This window comes from Medicago truncatula, chromosome 8 (assembly GCF_003473485.1).
Source record: "Medicago truncatula cultivar Jemalong A17 chromosome 8, MtrunA17r5.0-ANR, whole genome shotgun sequence".
Taxonomy (NCBI): domain Eukaryota; kingdom Viridiplantae; phylum Streptophyta; class Magnoliopsida; order Fabales; family Fabaceae; genus Medicago; species Medicago truncatula.
In genome coordinates, this window is record NC_053049.1 from 6153730 (window position 1) to 6171316 (window position 17587).

Sequence of the window (17587 nt, forward strand, 5' to 3'; positions counted from 1 at the left end):
AGTAAACAAATATTTTCTGGTTTATAAATGATTTGCAATTTATCTAACTTCTTATCAACTAAGTAAAGAAATCTTTGCTGGTTATAAATGATTTGCAGTTTATCTAATAACCACAATCCAACAAGCATAGAAACCTCTCTATCCATCATCATAGAGAGATTTTAATTCATGGCTGCTGCAACACATAAGCTGGTGAGTACTGCTTACATTTCTAACGACCTTGCTTTCTCTATTCTTTCCAAATTGCCTCTTAAATCCCTCAAACGATTCACATGTGTTAAAAAATCATTTTCCCTTTTGTTCGAAAGCCCTGATTTTATGAGCATGTTTCGCACCAATTTCATATCCAAACACGATGAGAACAACGAAAATACGCTTCTCATCCTAAAGGAAAGGACACAAATGATTCCCTTTCCCTACACCTTCTGCACATTTGCTGGTGACAAGTTGGAGGATGGGGAGAGATTAGATTTTCCACCTCCATTAATTAAGGGGATTCAAATTGAGATTTTAGGTTGTGCTAGTGTTAATGGCACTCTTTGTCTCTACCAAGGAAATTACGGTAACACAAAAATTGTGTTGTGGAATCCTGCTACCACAGAATTTAAGGTTGTTCCACCTAGCTTTCAAATGTATGACAACATTGAGTTGAAGACACGTCCTAAGGCATTTGGTTATGATCGTGTTAGATATGACTATAAGTTGATTCGCATTGCATTTTATCCCTCAAACTTTAAAGGTAATTGGGTTGAAGTACCTGATAAGGATAGCTATTTGTGGGATGTGGATTATGATGAGTATCACACTGTTTGGGATAGACTAGTGGTGGAGATGAATGACCCTTTCTGGGAGATATATAGCCTCAAAAGTAACTCTTGGAGGAAAATCAATGCCATTGAGATGAGTTTTAATTATTGGCCAGATGGCCATCCGGTGAACTTGAATGAATTTTGCCATATGTTAGGCCCATCTGATGATATTGTGTCATTTGACTTTATCAATGAGATATTCTCTACCACACCTTTACCCCTGGATGGCTCAAGCAACAAGTCTTCCTTTGCATTAGGATTCTCATTCCCATGTTTTTATGCGTTACCTACATTGGAAAAGTACTAAGTGTTGATACATGGGTCTATTGCTTACATCTCCCATATTGAGGTGTCATGTTTTTATGACATATGGATTTTGGGTGAACTTGGTGTTAAAGAATCGTGGATTAAACTCTTTGTTGTTGGACCTGCACCTTGCATAATGCGTCCTTTTGGGGTAGGCGTAAAGAGCTTTGTATTCATCATAAAAGATGACGAGGAGATAGGTTGGTATGATTTAAGTACCCAAAGGATTGAGGAGATCAAGATTAAAGGAGAGTCAGCTGGATTGAAAATTATAGTTTATAAGGAAAACCTTCTTTCTTTTGAAGGAATTAGTATTTAATGTGTTGGTAGTTTAATTTTCATTTGCTTTTACCCTGCAATGATTTTATAAATAAATTAACCAAAATATAAGCTTATAAATTAGAAGTTATAGGAAGTAGGAGGTTATGTTTAAATTATGATAATGTAAAAGAGAGAATAGTTATGATTGGTATTTAGAAGTGGTATTTAGAAGTGGGAGTCAGGGAGGACAAATGATATAATTTCTAGGTTCTTGTTTGGTTTTACATAGATAGTATTTACATAGGAGTAATTTTGTTTGAATGCAAAAATGAGACGAGCGTATTCACTTATATATACCAAAGTCTTTTATAAATTTTTAAACACTCTATCAAATGAATGTGATCAATTTGCTGAGAAATTCACTATTTCAAATGCGTATGAAGTAATGTTTTTGTGTTGGATAGTGAAGAAGCCATAACTGTGTTTGCAATTACAAGTTCTAACTCGATTATTATTTATTGAACATTGTTTTGTTTTGGTTCTTTTACTTCTTTTATTGTGTTTTGTTTTGTTTTAGAACTTTCATATCATTTTCGTTCTACTGTCTAGCTTTTATATCACTATTCTACACAGAACTGAAGTAGGACTAGTTCGATGGCAGCACATTCTAAGATTTGCAAGAATAACCCGAATACCATGGAAGGGATTATCCTAGTATCTATCACTTGGACTCTGTTAATATTAAATACAGAATTTCACCTGTTTTTGCCTTTTTCCTGTGTTTTTGATGCCTCGTGTTAAAGCTAAAAACTTTTAAGCCTTCTTAGAGTTCTGAGTGGACACACCAAGTATGTTGAGTAACCTATTTGGATGGTACTTACCACGTTGCCGAATTATTAGGGTATTTTTACTCTGTGAATTAGAGGTGTAAGACCAAAACCAAAAACAGATACATCTTTGCATGTGAAAAAATATTTAAATTTATTTTTTTGTTTCTTTTTAACTTTGTCATTTACTTTTCTTTCCTTTCAACAGAGAGACGAGTCTTCCGTTGATTATGAATTACACTCTTCTATTTCTCCAACAAGATTAAATTCAGCAGACAATTCGAAGACAGATGAGGTGTTTCTTTACTCCTTAATGACACTTATGGTTGATTGTTTCATTACCTGGAAACTAAGAATCTTCAACAATCACCACCACCATTTGTGAAGAAACTGCGGATTCCATCTTATCCTTATACTAACAAACTAACAAACTAAATCCAAACAGATATCTTCATCACATATTTGAATGCTAATCTTATATCTATTCATCCTTACATCTACATTTTTGCTAATGTATGAGCTGTTAGTGTAAGGACACTTACATACACTGACTAATGAGAAAGAAAGAAGGACCGATTGAAAGAGGATATGATCAATTGTGTATACGACTTATCATTGAATCAGTAGTAAAATCAATTACATATACAATGGTATTTTTAGACTTGTAACACAAGTAAAATAGTTACACAACTAACTACTAACTAACAGCAAGTTTGGTATTTTCCTAACTAATCATGGTTGAATTAGTCACAACATTCTCCCTTAATTCAACCTCTTATTCATCAAATTGAATTACACCTAGTTCATCTCTAAGTAACAAAAATCCGTCAACTTTCGCTCCATTAGTCAAGGCATCTGCAATTTGAGACTCAGTTGGACAATGCATCACTTTAAGCCTTCCATTGTTCACCTTCTCTCTTAGGAAATAAAATATACCCCTATGTGTTTGCTTCTGCCATGTAACAATGGGTTCTTCGCTAGATTTATTGCTGACTTGTTATCAATTAGAAGTTTGATTGATTTCTTCACTTCAACCATTAGCTCCTTAAGCACAAATCCAAACCAAATTGCTTGACAGGCAGCATATGATCCTGCTATGTACTCAGTCTCGCATGATGATAATGCCACCATATGTTGATTCTTTTAACACCAAGAGATTAGTGCTCCAAGAAACTTAAATTAGAAATATCCAGCAGTACTGAGTACTCCTTCTATTTACTGTCTCCTCATCAGTCAGCATCAGAAAAAACAAATTAGCAATGCATCCGTCTATTCTGCAACTTTTGGAAATATAATTCCATACCTCAATGTTGCATACTTCCATTAATTATTCAACGTGCTTATAACGATCTAGCAATGCATCTGTCTTCTCTTATTTTGCTACATTCATTCGAGATCTTCTAAGATCATCCATAAACCTACTTATTAATCCCATTGCAAAATATATATCTAGCCTAAGTGAACCAACAATTTGTTTGAACAATGTTGAATCCACTTTTTCTTCTTCAATTCGTTTCTCAAGCTTGAAATTCACTTCAACTGGTGTATTTGAAGGGTTGCAGGATTAGCTGTTGCATACTATCCCTAATTTAAGAAAATTCCCTTTGAACGTTATGATTTGATGCCCCTCCTCATCTTTTATTAGAGGATTCACGTTTCTCATCATATTTAGTATTCTCTTAATTCAACCAGTTACCTTTCTTGTACTTTCCCTTGCCTTTCTTCCATTTGAATCTATTATTTCCACCACCTTTCTTGAATGTTTGAGCTTGCTTGCAACAAGTCTCAGCTCATGAGCCTCTAGTGATCCTTGCAAATCTTCAATTTTCGATGATGCTAGATCGTTATAAGCACGTTGAATAATTTGATATATATATAAATCTATTAATTTTATTGATATTTACCCATGCATGAATGGAAGCAAGCCGCTGTCACTAATCATTTTTCAATTGGCTAAACCAATGGTTCTGAAATCAACATTCATAGACCTGGGGGATACATCATTGCTCATCGATACGCATGACCTTTTGAACTCTTTGTAGGAGATCAACGACCTTTGGTACTAGAAAACCAAAAGTGTCAAACACATGCTATAAAAACATGTTGATTGTGAGAATACACACTTTCTCATGTTTAACTCCATAGTAAATTCTCGGTCCCCCCAATCCCACAAGTGGGAAAACCTCTGACAAAATCCGCACATGAATGTTTCCCTCCTACCCAATTGTACACCAGAAACATCTATTGGCCTAAGTGTTGACCGATTTCCCTTCTTGGGATAAGTAGCGTATTACAGTTGTCTATTTCACTTCAATTTTCTTTCTTTCTATTTTGTGTACTAATTAATATTTTAATTTTGTCCTTTAATTAAATCTTTTATTTAAACAATAAAATCAAAAGTAGTCAATTATCTATCAAACAAAAAGGAAAAAAAAAACAAAAGAGTTAATTAATTAGGTGTATTTTTTTGCAAGAAAATATATTATTAAAAAAAGTTTGAATTATTTTTTAGTGGAAATAAAATGTTTGAATTGTTGATTGCATAATATTTTTAATCATTGGAATAAAATAGGCCAAATACCTCCCCGGGTCCTTTAAGTTTCATGTTTGTTTTAGATAGATCCTTTAAGTTTCTAAGGTTTCAGATAGGTTCTTTAAGTTTCGAGTTTGTTTCGGATAGATCCTTTGAGTTTGTTAGGTTTCGGAGAGATCCTTTAAGTTTTGAGTTTGTTTCAGATAGGTCATTTCTATCAACCTCCGTCAAGCCAAAGTTGATATGTCCATTAAGCCAAAGTTGATCTGGTTGGGGAAAAAATTGATGCCAAGTGTCATACAGAACCACCTCACCCACTTAACGGACATATCAACTTTGGCTTAACGGACATAACAACTTTGGTTTAACGGAGGTTGACAGAAAGGACCTATCTGAAACAAACTCGAAACTTATATGACCTATCTAAAACCTTAGAAACTTAAAGGACATATCTGAAACAAACGTGAAACTTAAAGGACCCAGAGAGGTATTTGGCCAATAAAATACGTACTAGTTTTTTTTACTGGATATGTACAAGTTGTAAAAAAAGTACAAGTTGCTTAACGGATGTATATAGATAATATGATTTTGTTTTACTAATTATAGATAATATGACATTGAGAGGGGGCATATATTTTAATAATGGAAGTGGAGGGACTAAGGAGTAAATTCCTTATTTTATCCAAATCGAATATATGCTCTAACCAACCCTAAAGGGAAAATGGACAAGCATCACATTATTGTAGCCTATTCCTTACAAATAAAACGAAACAATCAGTCAGCATAATAATAAGTGATGACAGCCTAAGATTAATTTTTTTTAATCTCTCTCTCTCTTGTCTCTTATTAAAAGAAAAATATTGTGTTGTCTCCTTCACATGACTATCTTACATTGAATAATAATACACAGTCTAAAGAAATGATATTAAGGGGTGGTTGTAGTAACAAACAATGTCTTACCTACAATAGATTATTTTAGTTTTTTTATTTATAATTTTTCATTAACTTTAATGTTATGATACATTTTAAGCGACTCTAAGTCTTTGCCTCCAAATTGAAGTATAATAATGTATTAATTAATATATTTTAATGCAAATTGTTTTATCTCAAGTATGTGAGTGATAATCTAAGATGTGAGGTTATGATAATGCATATTATATATATAACAAGTTCAAGTTCTGTTTTCACCTAAATAGGTTCATGTTCTAATCGATCCTTTTTACACTTAGGATAGCTAATTGATTACCTATATCTAAATCAGTATGTTAACCTCTACCAGAAAAAAATATGATGTATTCATTAGCTTTAGGGGTGAAGACACAAGGAAAAATTTCACAGGAAAGCTTCATGAAGCTCTTAAAAAGGAAAATATTGAAACATATATTGATTTATATGTTAAAGTGGGAGATGAGGTTGGACCAATGCTTATCCAAGCAATCCATGAGTCACAAATATCTGTCATTGTTTTCTCAAAAAACTTTGTAACCTCAAAGTGGTGTTTGGAGGAACTCCTTCATATACTAGAATGTAGAAAACATCATGGACAAGTAGTTTTACCTTTTTACTATGAAACCGATCCATCAAATATTGTAGGTCTTGGGAAAGGAAGTTATGAGAAAGCATTTGCAAGATATGAGAGAGAGCTCATGAACAATCAATGTGATGATCTCACGAATCCCGGAAAAGTGTCCAAGTGGAAAGCTGCTCTTGTGGAGGTTGCTGCTATATCCGCACGGGACTCTCGCCACTATAGGTAAATTACTATATGCTCTTTCTCGGATTTTGATTTTCTGCAGTCAGTACAATTTATAAATTCACGCAATCACAACATTGGTATCAAATTAAGTTTAGCGTTTCTGCTTTTAAATATCAAGATCTACATTATATCTAAATCGTTAATAATGGATCAAATAGGAGAGAATCTTATAGTTTAAGAACTAAATTGAAACTTTAGTCAAAATTATATATATATTTGGTCAAGTAGTATAGTGGTTAGATATTCATCCTATAAGGTGAATAAATGGGGAATCTGGGGATCAAACTCCGTTTATTCACATTATGGGGTGAGTATCTAGCAAATTGAAGCATTGATGGTTAAGTCTAATTTATTATTTATTTCATATTTGTATTCATATTTTTTACTTATATTTTTTTGTCTAGTGATGATTCTCAATTCATTCAATGTATTGTGAAAGACGTTTTACAAACACTATCCCGGTTGTATCCTAATGAACTAAGAGATCTCATTCAAATTGATGAAAAAGGTGAAGAAGTTGAGAATTATCTTAAAAAGGTTCCAAGAATTGGAATTTGGGGTATGGATGGATTAGGAAAAACAACCATAGCAAGACAAATGTTTTCGAAGCACTTCATGCATTTTGACAGTTCATGCTTCTTAGAAAGCATAAGCCAAGGGTTAAAAGAATTTGGACTTCCCTATCTACGTGATAAGCTTCTCAATGATCTACTAAAGCAAAAAATTATTACATCTGATTTTCATGGAATTAGTGGTAAAAGAGTTTTCATTGTACTTGATGATGTTGATAATGGTATGCAATTAGATTATTTGTGTGGAGAACTCAATGATCTTGCACCAAATAGTAGAATCATTATCACAACAAAAAATAGGGATACTCTTAATGGAAGAGTTGATGAGATATATGAGGTCGAAAAATGGAAGTTCAAAGAATCTCTAGAACTTTTTTGCTTGGCAGCCTTCAAGCAAAAGCATCCTAAAGTGGGTTATGAGCGTCTCTCTGAAAGGGCAGTTGCGTGTGCACGAGGTGTTCCCTTAGCTTTAAAAGTTTTGGGTTCGCATTTACATTCTAGAAATCTCGAATTTTGGGAATTTGAATTGAACTATTTGGATAGCAAAGGAGAATCGTTGTGCGAAATACAAGATATGTTGAGAGTGAGCTATAATGGATTAAAAGCGCCAGAGAAAGAAATGTTTCTAGACATTGCATTCTTTTTCAAAGATGAAAATAAAGATTTTGTTACAAGTATACTAGATGCTTGTGGCTTTGATGCTACTAGTGGAATACATATCCTTAAAGATAAAGCTCTTATCACCATTTCAAATGACAACAAAATACAAATGCATGACTTGCACCAAAAACTGGCTTTTGATATAGTTCAATACAAAAAAGATCAAAGAAGAAGAGACCCACGGAAATGTAGCCGATTGAGGGACATTGAAGAAGTTTGTGGTTTACTCAAAAATAACAAGGTATGAAATTCTAAAATCTTGTCAATATATGTTTCTAGTTAAAAGTTATATAGCTAATATTCGTTACCATCTTCTTACCTTTTTATTTGGAATGTTTGCTAGGGGACTCATAATAAAATTGAAGGTATAACATTTGATCTTACTCAAAAAGTAGACTTGCACATCCAAGATGACACATTCAACTTGATCACTAAACTAAGATTTCTTAGACTACATGTCCCATTGGGTAAGAAGAGATTGACTAACTTGTATCATCCTGATCAAGGCATAATGCCATTTTGTGATAAATTGAGATATCTTGAGTGGTATGGATACCCTTCTAAGTCTCTTCCACAACCTTTTTGTGCCGAGCTTCTTGTTGAGATTCGCTTGCCGCATAGCCATGTAGAACATCTATGGTATGGGATTCAGGTACGGTTGTGCAGTGTGTTCACTGTTTATGAAGTTTGCATTCCTTATAGAATTTAAAACATATTTAATACTTTAAATGCAATTTGAGGAAATTCCTTTTTTAATTGTTATAGGAGCTTGTGAATTTAGAGGGAATTGACTTAACTGAATGCAAACAATTGGTGGAGCTCCCTGATTTATCTAAGGCAACACGACTTAAATGGTTGTTTCTATCTGGTTGTGAAAGTTTATCTGAAGTTCATCCATCAACTTTTCATAACGACACACTTGTTACTTTGCTACTAGATAGGTGCAAGAAATTGGAAAATCTTGTATGCGAGAAGCATTTAACATCTCTAAAGAATATTGATGTTAATGGCTGCTCAAGTCTCATTGAATTTTCTTTGTCCTCTGATTCAATTGAAGGATTGGATTTAAGCAACACAATGGTCAAAACATTGCACCCATCAATTGGTCGTATGAGCAATTTTTCATGGCTTAATCTACAAGGTTTAAGGCTGCAAAATGTGCCAAAAGAATTGTCTCACTTGAGATCATTAACTCAGCTTTGGATTTCCAATTGCAGTGTGGTAACAAAATCAAAGTTGGAAGAGATATTTGAGTGTCATAATGGTTTGGAATCATTATTAAAAACATTGGTCTTGAAAGATTGTTGCAACTTGTTTGAGCTTCCCACGAACATCGATTCATTATCATTTTTGTATGAATTAAGACTAGATGGAAGCAATGTGAAGATGTTACCTACAAACATCAAGTATCTTTCAAACCTAACAATTTTATCCTTAAACAATTGTAAAATGCTTGTTTCTTTGCCACAGCTTCCTGAACACATCAAAGAACTTCGTGCTGAAAATTGCACCTCATTGGTCGAAGTATCAACTTTGAAGACTATGTCAAAACATAGGAACGGAGATGAGAAATATATTTCATTCAAGAATGGAAAAATGTTGGAATCAAATGAACTTTCACTCAACCGCATCACGGAAGACACAATACTAGTAATAAAGAGTGTTGCATTGTACAATGTACTAGTAGATAAACGTTGTTCCGAAATTCATAGCTACAATTATGATAGTGTTGTGGTATGTTTACCAGGAAGTAGAATTCCAAGCCAGCTCAAATACAAAACATCAGATTCCAAACTAACTATTGGATTTTCGGACATATATTACTCGTTGGGATTCATTTTCGCAGTGGTTGTTTCTCCATCCAGTGGAATGAAGAATGAGCGTGGCAGCGGTGCTAAAATTCAATGCAAATGTTATAGGGAAGATGGCAGTCAGGTGGGAGTTTCTTCCGAGTGGCATAATGAAGTTATAACAAATTTGGATATGGATCATGTTTTTGTATGGTATGATCCATACCGTATTGGGATCATACAATACATCAGTGAAGGAAATGTTTCTTTTGAATTCAATGTTACAAATGATAGTGAGGAACAAGATTGTTTTCTCAGTGTGAAAGGGTGTGGAATATGCCCAATATATACCTCAGAATTTTTGAGTCTTTTAGACATGTTGCATTTAGACAAGGATGTAGAATCATGTATGCGTAGGAATATTCAGTGTTGAAATATGTCATGAGATAAAAGACAATGACATTGAATCACTTGCATATGTACTTTGACACATTGGATTGTTCTAATGACTTCATATTCAATATGAAACTTTTATGATTCTCATATATTCTTCTTTTGTGGTTACCTTGACACAATTCCACTTTTCTTCTCTTTACATTTGGAGCAGCCATCTTCTAACTGCGACTTCTCTTGTTGAACCTTACGTACTCTTTCCTCGAGCAAAAGAATTTGTGCTTTAATATCTTCAATTTCAACATCCATGGCCTTAATCTTATCCTCACCGGCAATGATGGACTGATCGAACTTCATTATTGTTGTGAATTCGGACTCAAAACCACATCAATAATGTTGTGAATTCGTACAAAATCACACCAATGAATAACAAAGATGTGTGGAGCAAAAGGAAGTGGTAATCAATAGATTAAGTGTCTCCAAGCAACAACAACAAAAAACAGATATAAATTTAAGTGTAGAGCAACACCACAAGCATAATCAAAGCACTAAAGATAAGCAATGAAAGAGATGAACAAACACATCAAATATTGTTGACTCAGTTCGGTCCAATATGACCTAATTTGGGGAAGAGAGCAGCTCTCCAATCCACTATGATGAAAGTGTTACAAAAGAGTTACAAGAAATTAGCTTATAAGCTTACAAAAGAACAAGACCTAATTTCTACCCATTTTGTGTCACCCACACTCTCAATAATGAATCCTAAGAGAAAACACAAAAGAAAGCTTTTTGATCCTTCCAATGGTGAAATCTCACTACCCAAAATGTTTACAATGTTTCCCAACCCTCAAGAGAACCTCACTACAAAGACACTCAACCCTCAAGTTATCTCTTTTGTATTCATAGATTTCTCCCTCAAAGCCACACACAAAAGATGAAGAAAGAAGTCTTAAATAGTGTTCAGAAATACGCAGCATCGTGCCACGTTTCGTGTCAATCGTGCCACGATGGAGCAGGTGATAGTACAGTACTATACCTTATCCGTCCACATCGTGCCACGTTCTTCCTGGATCGTGCCACGTTCCTCTTCCATCGTGTCACGTTCCTATTGGATCGTGCCACAATTTTTCTAGCGACAAACCCAAAATCTGAACCATCCAATCGTGCCACATTGCCCTGCAAACGTGCTACAATTTCTCAGTGCTTCAATATCCAATTCTTGAGTCAATTTTCAACAAATAAAACTATGATGTGTGGAACAAAGGAAAGTAGTAATCAGTAACAACATTAATATATTTTTTTTTTTTGAAGAAGTAGTATCAACATTAATATATTGTTTCTATTAATTATACTTGTATTTTATATGTAAAACACTGTTAAACGTCTACACCACACTTTTAGTGGATTTTATGTGTTTACATATGTGGAAACAAATTTTCATGTAACGATACAAGAAAGTTGATGTGATAAAAATTTAAAAACTCATGACTATTTTCAAAACATCAACATCAGTGTAGTGTTTTTATTAAATATTTTGTTTTTTTATTTACAAAACACCGTTAAATATTTGCATTGCGTCAATGCAGATTTTATATGCTTATTCATGCGAAAACAAATTTTTATATACTGATATACGAAAGTCGATATGATGAACTTTTGAAAACTGGTGACTATTTTTAAAATATCAAGTGTTTTTATTAAATATTTTGTTTCTTTATATGCAAAACATCGTTAAACATTTGCATCGCATTCATTGTAGATTTTAAATGATTATATTCGCGGAAACAAATATTTATGTATCGATAAAAGAAAGTCGATATGATAAAATTTCAAAATATAATTATATGTTAGATATTTTAATACCTTGACAATTAGAATGTGTATTGATTATTTTCAGTCGTGAATGAATTGAATCTCAGATTGAATTTTGCCACATCCTAAGAGAGAGGTGCAAATAGCAAGCTAACAGAATTAGTGTAACTGGGCCGTACCGGGTTGAATTTTCAACCCAGGAGTCTTTCTTCCTTCATTCCTTGCTACGTAAACCTTGCTCGTTCTAAAACCCTAAAACTAGTGCAGCCTCTGCAGCTGCCCCTTTACACCTGCCGTCGGAGTATCACCGAGTTCGAAAGTCCAGGTTTTCCTTTTCTTTCATTATTTCCAATTTTCTTCCTTAGAGGCGCAATCGCTAATACAACAACCCAGATTCTTAACAGCGCTTGTAGATTAGATTTTTTTAAATTTGATGTTATAGTTATGTTTGTGTGCTACGGGATTGGTTATTTCTTGGGTAGGATGTTTATTTCTACGGGATTATGGTGGTGTTGTTTGATCCATGTAGCCAACCCCATGTAGTAGGATAATGTTTGTTTGTTTTTTTCATTTCTAACTTGAAATTATCTTTTTTGATAGGTTGATACAAAACAAAAATGGTGCAATACAATTTCAAGAAGATTACTGTCGTACCAAATGGAAAAGATTTCGTTGACATCATTCTCTCACGTACCCAACGTCAAACACCAACCGTTGTGCACAAAGGTTATGCAATTTCACGTCTCCGACAATTCTACATGCGAAAAGTCAAGTACACCCAGACTAATTTTCATGAAAAGCTTTCAACCATAATCGATGAGTTTCCTCGTCTTGGGGACATTCATCCTTTTTATGGTGATCTGCTTCATGTGCTCTATAACAAGGATCATTACAAGCTTGCACTTGGTCAGATTAATACTGCTAGGAATCTTATTGGTAAGATTGCTAAAGATTATGTTAAGTTGCTTAAGTACGGTGATTCGTTGTATCGGTGTAAGTGCTTGAAGGTTGCTGCTCTTGGGAGGATGTGTACTGTGCTTAAGAGGATTGGGCCGAGTTTGGCGTATTTGGAACAGGTTAGGCAGCATATGGCTAGGCTTCCTTCAATTGATCCAAATACCAGGACTATTTTGATTTGTGGGTATCCCAATGTGGGGAAGAGTTCTTTTATCAACAAGATTACTAGGGCTGATGTTGAAGTTCAGCCGTATGCGTTTACTACTAAGTCGCTGTTTGTGGGTCATACGGATTATAAGTATTTGAGATATCAAGTGATTGATACGCCTGGGATTTTGGATAGGCCGTTTGAGGATCGGAATATTATTGAGATGTGCAGTATTACTGCTCTTGCGCATTTGAGAGCGGCAATATTGTTCTTCTTGGATATATCAGGGTCTTGTGGGTATACTATTGCTCAGCAGGCCGCATTGTTTCAGAGTATTAAGTCTTTGTTCTTGAACAAGCCTTTGATTGTTGTGTGCAACAAGACTGATTTGCAGCCGTTGGATGGGTTATCTGAGGAGGATATGAAGTTGGTCAATGAGATGAAAGCTGAAGCGTTGAAGACTTCCATTGGTCATGGAGGTGAGGGGACGGATGCTGATGTCTTGCTGACCATGAGTGCGTTGACTGAAGAAGGTGTGATTGCGGTGAAAAATGCTGCCTGTGAGAGATTGCTGAACCAGAGGGTTGAGATTAAGATGAAGTCTAAGAAAATCAACGACTGTCTGAACAGGTTTCATGTTGCAGTTCCGAAACCACGTGACCAGAAGGAAAGGCCTCTGTGTATTCCCCAGGCAGTTTTGGAAGCTAAAGCTAAGCAAGCAGCTGCTGAGGAAAAGAGAAAAACTGAGAAGGATCTGGAGGAAGAAAATGGAGGTGCTGGTGTATACTCCATGAATTTGAGAAAGCATTATATTCTGGCTGATGATGAATGGAAAGAAGATAATCTGCCAGAAATTTTGGATGGTCACAATGTGTATGATTTCATTGACCCTGACATTCTACATAGGGTGGAAGAGTTGGAAAGAGAGGAAGGGTTAAGGCAGGCAGAAGCTGATGATGATGATTTTGAGATAGATGGAACTGAATTGACACCGGAACAGCAAGAGGCTTTAGCTGAGATTAGGAGGAAGAAAAGTATTCTAATCCAACAACATCGGATTAAAAAGAGCACTGCTGAGAGCCGACCAACCGTTTCAAGGAAATTCGACAAGGACAGGCAGTTCACAACAGAGAGAATGGGAAGGCAGCTGTCTTCTCTTGGGCTTGATCCTTCTATGGCTATTAACAGAATGCGTAGCAGATCTGCATCTAGGAAAGGACGGAAGAGGGAGAGATCACCAGAAGGAAGAAATGATGGGATGGATATTGATGACGACACACCTAGCAAGAAACAGCGTCTCAGTAGATCACTGTCTCGTTCCAGGTCGGTCTCTCGACCACCACATGAAGTTGTTCCTGGAGAAGGCCTTAGGGATTCTGCTCAAAAGATCAAAGCAATTAAACTTGCGAAGGGATCTTCCAAGAAGAGAAACAAGAATGCCAAGCGTGGAGAAGCTGATAGAGTCATCGTTAACCTTAAACCAAAGCACTTGTATTCTGGAAAGCGCTCCAAAGGAAAGACAGACAGGCGCTAAAATAGGTAATAAACTTTGTGTATGCAACTTTGATTATTTATCATGTAGCAAGTCAGGACACTCCAAAATTTTCATTAGTTTCCTTGAACTTTAGAAATACACACATTTTCGTTATGTTTTGTGGTACCTTCCTGATTTATTATATTTTTCTGTCTCAGCCATGAATATTATATGGTAGTTGTGGCAAAGAATAATTGGTCACCCTATTGTAAATCAATTTTTGCGTTTTAATTTTTTTTCTTTAGTTATGTTGAAAATTTTCTCCATTTCACGAACTTTTAGAAATACACTATTTTTTCGTTTTATGTTCTGTAGTACTTCCCTCATAATTACATTTGACATCTCAACCTTGAATATATCAGGGCGGCTGTGGAAAAGAATTTTATGTTCTGTAGTTTCTTTATGTTAAAAATTTACACGATTTCATCAAAAACTTTATAATGATTTCTTTTTCCATCTCTCACTGTTAAAATGGATTGAAGGAAATGCGCGGCTGTTATATCCAAGCAAGTTGTTTTTCATTTTATTAAGTGGGGTGATTGACAAATCTTGTTGCATCAAGTTCAATTTCTGCATATGCCCTTCTAGTCATGAGTTTTCTAACTGCACTCCAATATCTGACTGAGTTTCGATTTTTCTTGAATCATGCGTGTTGTAAGTCTTAACTTTGTTTGTTCCCCTGCAGCACTATGCAAGCCTTGGTCTTGATGATATCATTTATTTCAATCCTGTTTTTGTAAACCACTGAATGAATATCTGATTTTGTTTCTGTTCATGGTTTAAGGTTCCATAATTTTATATACTTGCCGAGCCCCAATTCTCTCTGTCTTTCAAAAAAGGATGTTGATTTCTCTCCCTCCTCCCAGAAGCCCTCCCTTCTCTAAATTCCAATCTAAGTCTTGAGTTTCGTCTAAAATTAGATAATATGTTGTGTTCTTAGACAATTCTTTTATGTAACAATCCACCAGTGTCACTAAAATAATTATTTTCTTTGCAGGCAATGATGATGGTTTTGTGGGTGTCAAGAATTTTGTTCTATCGTATTATTTATGTTCTTCTGGAGTTAAATGCATGGTGCTTGCTGCAGAGAAGTTTTTGTTATACACTTATACCTTTTATATTGTTATTTATTAATGTTTCTTTAGTTCAATTTTGGATGCACTTTATGAATTATCGGAGCTTCTGTTTGAATCTTGAGTTGTTTATGTACGCTAAAATATTTGAGTATTTGTTTCACATTTTGCAACTGTGGTTGTTGGTTATTCAAAGTTTTGTTGTTTTGTTTCAACTGTGATGACCTGTTATTGGAACCCAAATGGATGAATTGGAGGATGGTTTTTTTTTTTGGCTTAATTACACAAATGGTCCCTTAATAATTATGAAATTTTGATTTGGTCCTCTTATTAATTTTCGTTCCATTTTGGTCCTTTAATTTATCTCTGTCCATCATTTAAATCCATTATGTTAACTTTTGTTAAAAAATGTTAACATTCATCTTCCTCCTGCATCAACTTCATCCTCAAACCCAGAAAATTCATCATCATCATAACTAAACCCAGAAAAATTAATACATTTCATGAAAAAACTCAGAAAAAACAGCAACACTCTTTCCCACAACCCTCACTTATCTTCTCCCTCGTCTCTCTTCTCACCACAACAATCCCAACTTCTCACTGCAGCTCCTTTCTCTTACACTCACCAACACAACACCATCGCATCCACTCTCTTTCATCGTCATCGCCGTCGTATTCTGTCACAATCACCACCACCGTGCTCAGTTCACCATCGCCGTATTCTCTCTCTTTCACAACGGTGATGACGATCTTCTGTCCTCCGTTCCAACACTTCGTCACCACCACGTTGTCTCATCTCGCCACCACCACGCAGTCTCAGATCCAACTAACACTTCGTCTCCTCCCTCCTCCACTCCTTTCATCTCACCACCACTATCATTGCCTCTGTCGCAACCACCACGCCATCCAGCCACCACTACACACACTTGGATTGGGATCTAAGTTTTGGAATCATTGGAGACACTCAAGAAGGTAAAGGGTCAAAGTAGAGTCAAAGCTCTTAAAAATCTTAGAAAAATTGTTGTTGCTCATGTTTGTGCTGGAAAACAGTGTTGAAAAATGGTGGGGTTGGTTTGGTTTGTTCTCTGTTAGGTCCTTTTACTTCACATGTTGTTGTTGGTTGTGAAGCTATTGGTATCCTTCTGAATTTGGATTTGAGTTTAGAATTGAAGAGAAAAAAATCTTATGCATCGAGCTAACTTTGATTGGTTGTTGATATTACGAATGAGGGAACTATTGAAACAAAGATGAATTGTGCTAACTCATTGTGTTCATCATCGCCTTCATATCTTTTGAAGGTTTCTACTGTTAATTCAATTTTGTGTTATTTGTTGTTTGAAGATTTATGAGTTTAAGTTTTGGGTTTATATTTGAGTTAATTTTGGATGATGATGAAGATAATATATTGGGTTTTTTTTTACTTTTTTTTTTTTTTTTTTTAGTTTTGTGATGAAATTTTTTGGGTTTGAGGATGAAGTTGATGTAGGAGGAAGATGAATGTTAACATTTTTTAACAAAAGTTAACATAATGGATTTAAATGATAGAGACGGATGTAACTTAAAGGACCAAAATGGGGCGAAAATTAATAAGAAGACAAAATCGAAATTTCATAATTATTTAAGGGACCATTTGTATAATTAAGCCTTTTTTTCATGTTAGATAATTTACATTTGTTGCTCGTTCTTGTTTCTGTTTTCATTACACCTAGTTCGATTCCCAGCAGCCCCGATTTTGATTAGCTTTGTAACAAACAAAAAAAAACTGAAGTTGAACCCACTTTTTCAAAGTGAACAGAATATGAGTTTAGGTGATGCAAATCAATTAGTATACTCACTCACTCTTCCGTATAATCACAAACTACTGAGGTTATCAAATATGCTGAAATCGTGTCTTAGGAAACAAAACTAAATTATATAATGTATGAGACTACGTTGTCCTCTACATGCTCATTTTAATGAGCTTATACCTATTCTAGCTTAGGTAGTTCTAGCTTATGTCAAAATCCGAACACAAACATAATTTTGTCCAAAGTTGAAACCAAGTGTTCAATGAATCCTCTCAAGGAAGTCATAATTGGCCAAAGTAATGTCATTAACACATGAAGAAAAAACGTTAATGAAGGACAAGATTTGACAAATAATAAATTGTGGTTTGA

The 17587-nt window shown here is 34.9% G+C and overlaps 3 protein-coding genes across 3 annotated transcripts; all 3 read left to right on the forward strand.

Annotated features, from left to right (window-relative positions):
- The first annotated feature begins 168 nt into the window (after nucleotides 1–168).
- On the forward strand, nucleotides 169–1116 carry LOC11428616 (putative F-box protein At1g70960). The gene has a single exon (XM_024772825.1). The coding sequence runs from the start codon at nucleotides 169–171 to the stop codon at nucleotides 1114–1116; it is 948 nt and encodes a 315-aa protein (XP_024628593.1).
- Nucleotides 1117–5908: 4792 nt separating this feature from the next.
- On the forward strand, nucleotides 5909–10042 carry LOC11434505 (disease resistance protein RUN1). The gene is made up of 4 exons (XM_003627097.4): nucleotides 5909–6489; nucleotides 6897–7965; nucleotides 8068–8376; nucleotides 8490–10042. Exons 1-4 carry the CDS (start codon nucleotides 5999–6001, stop codon nucleotides 9945–9947), a joined length of 3327 nt encoding a protein of 1108 aa, XP_003627145.1. The 5' UTR covers nucleotides 5909–5998; the 3' UTR covers nucleotides 9948–10042.
- A 1845-nt stretch (nucleotides 10043–11887) lies between these two features.
- LOC11419905 (nucleolar GTP-binding protein 1) lies at nucleotides 11888–15646 on the forward strand. The gene is made up of 3 exons (XM_003627099.4): nucleotides 11888–12044; nucleotides 12320–14363; nucleotides 15356–15646. The coding sequence occupies exon 2, from the start codon at nucleotides 12337–12339 to the stop codon at nucleotides 14356–14358; it is 2022 nt and encodes a 673-aa protein (XP_003627147.3). The 5' UTR covers nucleotides 11888–12044; nucleotides 12320–12336; the 3' UTR covers nucleotides 14359–14363; nucleotides 15356–15646.
- Nucleotides 15647–17587: the final 1941 nt, after the last annotated feature.

What these genes read in the sequence shown, in the direction of transcription:
- LOC11428616 (XM_024772825.1), top strand. Translation starts at nt 169, where the DNA reads ATGGCTGCTGCAACACATAAGCTGGTGAGTACTGCTTACATTTCTAAC.
- LOC11434505 (XM_003627097.4), top strand. Translation starts at nt 5,999, where the DNA reads ATGTTAACCTCTACCAGAAAAAAATATGATGTATTCATTAGCTTTAGG. An exon ending in GTTTACTCAAAAATAACAAG is followed by an intron (nt 7,966 to 8,067) that starts GTATGAAATTCT and finishes AATGTTTGCTAG; the next exon opens with GGGACTCATAATAAAATTGA. An exon ending in ATCTATGGTATGGGATTCAG is followed by an intron (nt 8,377 to 8,489) that starts GTACGGTTGTGC and finishes TAATTGTTATAG; the next exon opens with GAGCTTGTGAATTTAGAGGG.
- LOC11419905 (XM_003627099.4), top strand. Translation starts at nt 12,337, where the DNA reads ATGGTGCAATACAATTTCAAGAAGATTACTGTCGTACCAAATGGAAAA.